The sequence below is a fragment of the Spodoptera frugiperda genome, chromosome 9, assembly GCF_023101765.2.
Source record: "Spodoptera frugiperda isolate SF20-4 chromosome 9, AGI-APGP_CSIRO_Sfru_2.0, whole genome shotgun sequence".
Taxonomy (NCBI): domain Eukaryota; kingdom Metazoa; phylum Arthropoda; class Insecta; order Lepidoptera; family Noctuidae; genus Spodoptera; species Spodoptera frugiperda.
Genome location: NC_064220.1, coordinates 6,020,258 through 6,030,661, shown reverse-complemented (window position 1 = coordinate 6,030,661; position 10,404 = coordinate 6,020,258). Strand labels below are relative to the sequence as shown.

Here is a 10,404-nt window from a genome sequence, read left to right as displayed (position 1 = left end):
TAAGTGTGTGAGAGATAGACCCGTGCGTGCGGCGCGTCGCGTTCCGCGCGCGCCTCAAAGAGCCCGACCACCACAGATGGGGCCCAGCAGGGCTGATGCCCGATCCGGAGCTGCGGACAACGTAAAAGGTTACCGGGGCTCCGGCTCAAAGCAGGAGAAGGAACGGGGTGGTTTTTAGTCAGTAAGAGTCTGACACTCCCTCTCGCCTCCCCTAAGGCGGGAGAAGTCACTGGATGATTTTCCCCCCTCAAAAAAAAAAGTGTGTGAGAGCTATGTTTCGGCACGAATGGGCCGGATCAACTGGGGTGATACCACGGCTTCACAGAAAATAGACGTGAAACAACGCTTGCGTTGTTTTTCGTTGTGTGTGTGAGATTAGTGGAGGCCCAATTACCTCTTACCAATCCCCGATTCCCTAATAACCCTTAAATTCCTAACAGTCGAAGGACTTGTAACGCCTCTGGTGTTTCGGCTGTGCGTGTGCGGCAGCAATTGCTTAATATTAGGTGATCCGTACGCTCGTTTACCGGTTTATACCATAAAAAAGTACAAAAATCGATCTTATATACCTAATCAAAAGACTTTAGATTAAAATCAGATACTAGTTTCAGTCTTAATTATTGTAAATTTTACTGAAAAACCTTAAATTGTGGTGCAATAATGAAGGCATCCGTTCTTTGTGGCTTACCAGATGTTGCTAATGCAGCATTAGGCATTCAAAATAGTTTTACATTAGCCAATTTTCTACTCATATAACGCTACATTAGCATTAGTTTTTGACCAAAATTACTGTGGTTATAGTACTGTATTGTTACAATATCACTTTAGCAATCGAGTCTAATATTATCCGATATTGTTCTGATATCAAACTTGTGACCTCAACCTTCGAGGCAGATAGCACTCCTTTTGTTCTATACTCCGCACGTATTTAGCAGACCATCTTTTCTTAAGTAAAATGTTAATTTAAACGAATCATTTAGAATTACTTAAATTGTATTAATTAAATTAAATTAAAGAATTTAGATTGATGTGTTTAAAGGACTGAATTTTAAAGAGGGCGCTATAGTCGATTTTGGGGGCTGTGTCTTGCATATTGATTGATCATTTGTGAAAAAGATGGTTTTGTATGAAAAATTCTAAAAAAGGAGTGATACAGTTTCGATTTTTTTTTATGAAACACGCCTGTAAACGAGCTTACGTACTTATCACCTGATGGTAAGCAATCGCCGCCGCCCATGGACACTTGAAACACCAGAGGCGTTACAAGTGCGTTGCCGGCTTTTTGGGAGTTAGGAATTTAAGGGTTGTTGTTCGGAAATCAGGGATTGGGAAGATTGGGAAGGGGGAATTGGGCCTCCGGTAACCTCACTCACACAACGTAAGCGTTGTTTCACGTCGGTTTTCTATGAGCCCGTGGTATCACTCCGGTCGAACCGGCCCATTCGTGCCGAAGCATGGCTCTCCCACACTTGAATCATCCATGCTATAAACACGAAAAATGCTTTTTTTACGTGTGCTAGAAAAAATATTATATTAAAAATAAAAACTATTCTGTGAGCAGATTAACGGCCGCCCAATCCGATGCTGGGGACATTTTTGAATATTTTACATTCAAAAACTAGGTATAAAAACCAATGTACATGAGCTGTAGGAATATGAATGCGGTGCAATGGTTGGAATTCAATTGGTACGCGTGCCTCCATTTACATTCAAATGACATTTATTGAAATCCACACCCGTAATATATAGGAGGTTTTATGTGACTTACATACGTAAAAAATGTTTTTCATACTTTAGTTTTACCTTAAAACAGTGTTTGATTAGTTGCCACTGATGATGCTATGCTATGTAGCTGTGCGAGTAAGATGTGCCGCCGTAAAGTAGATGTGCGAGGAAGATGTGCAGCTCGAGTATGCGACGTATCAATAGTAGGGAAGCCATCCATATAAAAAACAGCTAAGGTGAGTCCGTTTCCATCAGTGCTAAGCTATGTGTACCAATGAATGTTTGGTGGAAGCCAAACGCATCCACAGCAAAGTAGCATAGTACATCTCTAGTGGAAAAGCATTCAGATACGGCTCTGGAAACATTATATAGCTTGTAACAAAATACCCATTTACATCAAGACGCACTGAAGAATACAGGTTGAATAGAATCTCTACACAAAGTTTCAGCTTAAAATACGTTTAAAAAAAATTGGTACCAAATACTTGGTTCATGATTAAATCATAGAGACGTATCACAACACTACAGGGGTCACTCGCTCGGTCGATCGCCTAGTACTTGTATCTACTTAATTTTGATGTTCGGTTTATGGAATTTTATGTATTGGAAAAATTCATAACTTCGTTCCATGAAAACATGACTTTAAAAACCCTCCCCGTATCGTTTATTATGTTGTCTAGAAACCGTGCACTTGATATGTATACACCTTTTTTGTTACACCGTGTAGATATACAGAGTATAAAAAAAAAACAATATTATCATCGTCATGATTTTCCATATTCCTTGGAAAACAAACATAATATCATCCAAAATTTTTTTTTTTTGATGACATAAACATTTGTCACGAACATTCCTAAGTGGCAGGATTTAGTACTGACTTGTAAAAAACGATTCCCATTGGATATCATTAAAATCATAAGGTATGAGGTCCCACTCTGACATATTACACGGGCTTCTGAATTCAAGTCTCTCTAGAGACAGATTTAAGGTTCATTTTGCTGTGTCAAGTTATATTGAGATATTTTTAGATTAATCTGAGATGACTGTATCTAATGTCTTATGATCTAGATTAGTTTAAGGTTCGATTCGTTTAAAACTATTTATTTCTATTTTTACCCAAACTGAATGTTAACTGTTGATGAAGAGAAAGAAGTATGTAAGACTTGTAGCAATTGGCGTTCCGTTGTCTTTGCCTACCCCATAGGAGACAGGCGTGAGGTTATGTCTGTATATATGTTTTATATTGAACTTGAGACTCTGCTGACCAAAATTAGCAATGATATGATATTATTTTAAGTAAAACTAATTTCAAAACAATGTTTTTTTTTTTCGGTACATACTGACTCATCGAATGACTTCAATGACAAATCATACAATGACTTCTCCCGCTTTGGGCGAGGCGAGAGAGAGTGTCAGACTCTTACTGACTAAAAACCACCCCGTTCCTACTCCTACATTTCGAGTCGGAGCCCCGTTAGTTAGTCCGCAGCTAATATTAACATGTATAAAAGGGTTTTTCTATAATTCAAGCAATTTTTAAACAAAGCAACATTATAGAAGACTGTACACACAGCTGCACATCAACCTGAATATACCAATTTATTTTGGTCTCGCTTTGTATGACATTTCCACACATTCAAAGGTCAGCTTACACTGGCTGTGCATAGCTTGACGTGTTGTATTTGTACAAGGAAAACATAGCTAATACGTTCCTTTTGTGAAAACGACAGTTGCAACGTTCTTTTTAAATCCTTTGTGGAAAACTTCCAAGTCAACGAAGATGGGGATCTCAACTGAGAATCGAACTTGCTACCCACCTGTTAGGAAAGTATTAGAAGTTAGTTTTGCTTGTGGTTTGTATTGTTTCTTTGTATTGTATTGTAATATATTGTTTTAAGAAAGGTCTTCTGTTCAAGTTGATAAATTATTTTAGTACCTACATATAATAATTAGAAGTACTAGTTACTCACTCTGCTCAGATCCTATTGGTCATAGCGTTATGTTTTACAGTCTATAGCCTTTCTGAATAAAAACACTATCGAACACAAAGAAGAATTATTCAAATCGGACCTAGTACCAGAGATTATTGCGTTCAAACAAACAAACTCTTTATTAGTATAGATAGATTTATTTGGCAAGCAATCGGCAACGCCATTGGACAGTCGAAACACCAGAGGCCCTACAAGTGCGTTGCCGACTTTTTGGGGGTTAGGAATTTGAGGATTGCTGGAGATTCGGGAGATTAGGAAGAGAGTTTATTGGGTCCTAGGCAATTAACACAACGAAAGACAAAGCAAGCGTTGTTTCACGTCGGTTTTCTGTGAGGCCGTGTTATTTTTTCTTATGAAACACGCCGTAAATGAGCTGACGCAGAGAGCTGAGCAGCTTTTTGGGGGTTAGGAATTTAAGGGTTGTTGTGTGGGAATCGGGGATTGGGAAGATTGGGAAGGGAGGAATTGGGCCTCCAGTAACCTCACTCACACAACGAAACACAAAGCTAGCGTTGTTTCACGTCGGTTTTCTGTGAGACCGTGGTATCACTCCAGTTGAGACATAGATAGATGGTAGTATGGTTCTCCAACACTTCTAAAATTAAGCCTTGATCTCCAACTCTATGTCCCATAAAAATCTTCTTTGCCCAACCCGTTATGCAAAGTCTAACCCAAGTTCGGATGTCTAACTTTACTATACAACACTGTAAAGATGAGTGGAACGGTAGGATTCCGTAGTTTTCATATTTCATGTTGTCCCGGGTTTGTGTCGACACATCCGGCGCCTCCTGGGACTGCCGTCGGGCCCGGTTGCTGTACTGTGTTGCCAAAGGTATGGGCACACTGCGAGCGGATAGCGGGACGTACATTAAATACTACAATTAGATTCCGGGTTATTGTACGAGTAGACAATCCATATGATGTAGGCAATCAACAAGAGAGAAAACCGACGTGAAACAACGCTTGCGTTGTGTGAGTGAGGTTACCGAGGGCCCATTTCTCCCCTTCCCAATCTTCTCAATCCCCGATTCCCGAACAACAACCTTTAAATTCCTAACCCCCAAAAAGCCGACAACACACTTGTAACGCCTCTGGTTTTTCAAGTGTCCACGGGCGACTGCGATTGCTTACCATCAGGTGATACGTCTGCTCGTTTGCCGGCGTAAAAATTGTGTTTCATAAAAAAAGACAGCTTTGCAATAGTCGATCCGGACACTTTATTGCTTTTTCTCATAAAAAAGGCAATCAGCCAATGACTATGGAAATCCACAACAATAGAAGAGTTCTTCATGCGTCGGCGGTCTTAAAGGAAGGAAAGGGGATTGGGCCCCGGTTCAGGCTACCAAATAACTTTACTTAAAATTATGGTCATTTTTCTTAACTAGGGGGCAAACGATCCTTTGTGTCACCTATTGACGCCCGCAATACCAAAGGAGTCATAGGTACGCTCACAGTCAAAGAAATACGCTCTTTTCTTGAAGGTTTGAAGGTGATACACAAAGCAAGCGTGGTTTTCTGTGAGGTCGTTGTATCATTGGGAATAAACTGTCATAAAAACGGCAAACCTTAAATTTCTCGCTTGAAGTAAGACCATACAATTTCAGTTATGTTTAGTTACAGCATATTAATGATCCGCTACAGAGAAATCCGGGCTGTTATCATAACTTCGTAAGTGATTCCTATCTAACTAGATCCTTATCAAAAACGATTAGCTGGTGACTAATATTTTATGCTTATTTGTGGGTGTCTGGTAATTAGTGAACGATATTTAATACATACATTGACTGCCAACAAAAATCAGTTGAAGGCAAATCCTCCGCTAGCGCCGGTCACATTTGCCCCCCATGGCGTTTAATGTGTTAAACACGTGATTGTAATCATGATTACAAACAACTTTCCGACAGAAACTTTTTTGTATACTCATTAGTTTTATTTTTCGAATGATCAGCTGTTAGCAACGAGGTATTTTGGAACTTCACGCGCCTGTGCTAATGAAATTTTGTTCTTTTGTCCGTCAGAGCCATCAGACTATCACAGACTAATGGGACCCAGTCGGGCATACGCCTGACCCGGAACTGCGGCTCGAAGAGCAGTAGTATGAGTTTGCTTTATGTTTAACGTAATCGAAACGAGAGAGCGGTCGGCGCTCTGATTGGTCGGTTCGGAAAAAGCAACCAATCAGAGTGCCGAACGCGCTCTCGTTTCGATTACTTTAAACGTAAAGTAAACTCATACTAAGGGTACAGGAGTAGAAACAGGGTGATTTATAGTCAGTAAGAGTCTGGCATTCCCTCTCGTCTCGCCCAAGACGGGAAAGGTCATTGGATGATTTTCCCCCTTAAAAAAAGAGTTGGAATATGTTTTAATACTTTAGGAAGTATGTGAAGGTGTAAGCAGGACAAAGAACGAGATACCATATTCATATTCATATTCATTTATTTGCTTTCCACAATGTATGTACATAGAATGAGATACCATATCATCCAGGGACGGTTGGCTGGCCACGAAAAGCACTGTTTACAATAGTTGCATTTGAAAAAAAAAAGTTTTTTACTAAAACTAATAAACATAGTCAATATCCCGTTTTAAGTTGTAATGAGTTTTGCAATTCCAATAAATTCAATTTGCAATTACATAGAATCACACAATAATCATTTAAAAAATTACACAAAAACCTTCACATTTACTTACTCAAAATACAAAATACAATAATATCTCATCAACCTAACGAAATACAAATACAAAATTAAAATTAAAATGAAAGGCAAATACGTACTCCAAAAATGATACACACATATATTATATTTACTCAAATGAAAGAGAACTATACATCCCCAGTGTGTGGTAATCACAGTGGGGTTTACTCTAGAAATTGATCTCTACAAACAATAGTTACATTTCTGTTTGTTTGTACAGTTTCATTTCATATCGCTGAAGGTGATACTGTGTTACTTGAGATTGTTAATTGTCATTTCAAAGTTTGCAAAGGGTATGGGTCTCTTTACTTTTAAAGTGGAATCAGCTAAATAATTTGAGGCTGTGATTATAGTTAATAGTCTTGTGATAGAGAGCTCTTAGATTAGAAGCCTCTTTCACATAAGAGGGGATGAAAATGTTGTGTGACCGGAGATCCCATTACCCCTCTTCCCAAACCCTAATCCCCAACAACCGTTAAATTCCTAACCTAAAAGGCCGGCAACGCATTTGTAACGACTTTGGTGTTTCGGGCGTCAATGGGTGGCGGCGATTGCTTACCATCAGGTTTCGTTTCGATTCGTCTGCTCGATTACCGGCTTATATCATAAAAACAATTACATCAATGATAGCCAAAGAGAATTAATTCAGTAAAGTCGTTTCTAAGTTAAATTGGGTAAGAATCTTCGTACACATATCATAATGAATCTCCCTTGGGTTGTGAAACGTATCTTTGGCTCAAAGGAGTGGGGTCTCCCTGTTGCATGGAGTAATTGATATACATCCTTATTTGCTATAACATAAATAATGAATTCAGTTTGAACGGGTACCAACTACACTACCGTATAAGCTGACTGAATTGTAGGCATATTAAAAAAAAAGACGTTTAAATGTGGGAGAGCCATACTTCACGAATGGGCCGAGCTCGACCGGAGTAATACCACGATCTCACAGAAAACCGACGTGAAACAATGCTTGTCTTGTTTCGTTGTGCAATTGAGGTTGCCGGAGGCCCAATTACCCTTCTTCCTAATTTTCCCAATCCTCAATTCCCCAACAACCCTTAAATTCCTTACCACCAAAATGTCGGCAACGCACTTGTAACGCCTCTGGTGTTTCAGGTGTCAATGGGCGGCGCGCGGAGGCGATTACTTACCATCAGGTGATCCGTCTGCTAGTTTACCGGCTTGTATTACAAAAAAGAAACATCCTTAATCGACAAACAGGCAGGCGTGACGACATGAATGAATAATAATAATTATTATTATTTTTTGCAGCAACGTAACGATTCTTATTTCGAAAGAGTAGGCAGAGGTTTTTTTTTAGTTCTATTTAGATTAGTAAAGTTTTTCACGGACTCTTGGCAATTGTTCTTGTCATACATTTTTTTTACAATAAATTCTAGTCAATAAATTTCCAATGTGACACATTATGTAAATGAATGATTATTCTTTGTGTAATAAATCTTACTTATACTTATGATGCGACCTTAAACACGCGTAGTTGCCAACCGTCTCGTGGTATGAATTTAAGCCGGATTGCTCCAATAGGAGCCGTGATTATTGATCGTGGTTCAAACTCGACTTTTTCGCTCATTCCTGGAGCCAGTTCCACTCGATATTTCTTCAGCAGAGTTATTAATCCAGCTGTTATCTGCATCTTTGCGAACCTCATTCCTAAAACGAAAAATAAATAGGGTAAATTAAATTATTTCTTCGTTGATAATAAGTTCGTCGAGTCTATTCGTATAAACATACTAGTTTTTACTGATGACTTTGTTGTTAGATACATAGGTTCATAAAAATGGCATTATTCTTCGTACCAGATCAATTCTTTTTTCACATGTATACCATTCAAATGAAAATGTCACGCCTTTCATCCCCAAAGGGGTAGGTAGAGGTGCACATTACGATACCTAATGCCACTGAAGAATGTACACCCACTTTTCATTATTTTTGTTTTCTAAGTCCCATGTAATAAGGGTTGGGGTGAGAACAATAAAAATGCTCTCAATAATTCTGGTATTTTTGAGTATTATAAGAAGTTTCAAGTATTAAAATACACTTACCAATACAAAGTCTAGGTCCCTCGCCGAAAGGAAAGTATGTGTATGGTGTTATATTCTGTTTAGCGTCACCCAGGAACCGCTCCGGAAGAAACTGCTCCGGGTCGGGGAAGTACTTAGGGTTGTGTTGCATGTGGAACACAGGCAAATGTATCCGGAGTCCTTTCTCTAATTTTAATCCCGTCGAGAATGTATAGTCCTCAATGACTTCCCGAGTTATGACGCCCAAAACGGGATACAGACGAAGAGCTTCATTAACACAGGCTTCCACATAAGGCAACTCTGTAACACACTCGTACTTCAACACGTTACCATTGCGCTGCATGTAGCTGTCCACATCTTGGAACGCCAGCTCTTGAGCTTCAGGGTTCTTAGCCAGTTCAAACAAAGTGTAGGCCAATGTAGTCGCCGAAGTCTCAAACCCAGCAGCGAAGAACAGGAAACATTGTGAAATCAAAAATTCGGCATCAATTTCTAAAGTCACTTTCTTTGCCTCATCACCCTTCATGCTCGATATACTGACACCGGTCACCGTTCTTTGGTTATACAGCTTCAACATAAGGTCGACGAAGTCATGTCTTGTTGTTGGCTTGTAGTCTCGCCCTTTAAAGGTTTCAGTCATCAAATTGGTAAAGAAATTGTCAATATCAACAGGTTGTGTCTTGCACCCCAAACCATAAAAAATTGCTGGCCAAATACTTCTTGCGACACCCTTGAATGCTTTGAACGAATTTATATCAAAGATTACATTACCAATTTTCGTGAATGGATTATTTTCAGTCTTCACCATCGTTCTGGTTTCAATACCAAAAACACAGTTTCCAATAGCATCCATTGTGAACTTACCCATGAGGGCTCTCACTTCAATGTCTTTGCCTGTCTGTGCTTCTTGGTCGAGCATGTTCTCGAAGTCGCGAGCACATTTCTCAATCAAATGGAACATATTCTTCATCTTGGCGGATGAGAACAGAGGCGTGAGGTTCTGCCGTTGTACTTTCCAATTGTCACCATAACTGAAGAACAAGTTTCTGGTTACTAATTCTTTGTCCCAATAATTTGAGGCTTCACGGCCGCTGAAGTAGTAGTAGTCTTTTGTCATGACGACCTTGATGAGTTCTGGGTCTTGTATGATGAGGGTAGGTTCCGTGCCTAAGTAGGTACCAACGTACGGTTCTTCAGGGAACATTTCACATAGTTCCTGTTCAAGACGTCCAAGTTGTTTCTTCTGGAGGATGTATCCGGAGAAGTTTCCCAGGATTGGCTTTGGTGGTAGATGTGGCACTTTCTTCTGTTCCCAATATCGGTATTTTCGTATGGATACGAGATAAAGGATGTACAGCGCCAGTGGTATGGCGAGCAACAGATACAACGTGATCATGGTAAGAGTGTTTGCGAGTGTTGATAATTCTAATTAGATGTCGAGTATTTTATAGTAGTGTCGCGGAAAGATGACTATGAATTGTTAACTTTTTGGGATAGTTTTGTGACTGATGACTGAAACAATAAAATTTGTACGAGTAAAGTAAAGCGTATTATGTAGGGTGTGTTTTTTTTTTATTTTGAGAATTAATTTTAACTCTGGAATTGCCAATTGTGCCCGGTATATGACAATATTATAGGGTCAACCAAACTGAGGATTTTACTTCGTTTATTTGCACATCTGCCTAATTTTTAGATGGACATTATGTTTTGTATGTCAAATGAAACTTGTCCTTATTGTTTAATTTAAAATGATCGACAATGTAGTGAAATACTCTCTTGTTTATCTACAAGAATTTTGCAAGTCACAGTGATAATTAATTGTTAACATAATCTAAAGTACCAATTTACCGTATAGGGAAACCTCTTATGACTATATTTAAACACACACATATTTATTATCATCTTGGCTGACGATATATGAAAAAAATGTGAAATAGGCCCAGTTGT

General features: G+C 39.1%; 1 protein-coding gene across 1 annotated transcript; it reads right to left on the bottom strand.

The window, feature by feature from the left end:
- Positions 1-6,134: 6,134 nt before the first annotated feature.
- LOC118271197 (cytochrome P450 6B5-like) lies at positions 6,135-9,893 on the bottom strand. Its single transcript, XM_035587190.2, has 2 exons — positions 8,479-9,893; positions 6,135-8,086 (listed from the first exon to the last, which is right to left on the bottom strand). The coding sequence occupies exons 1-2, from the start codon at positions 9,851-9,853 to the stop codon at positions 7,887-7,889; spliced, it is 1,575 nt and encodes a 524-aa protein (XP_035443083.2). The 5' UTR covers positions 9,854-9,893; the 3' UTR covers positions 6,135-7,886.
- Between the last annotated feature and the right edge of the window lie 511 nt (positions 9,894-10,404).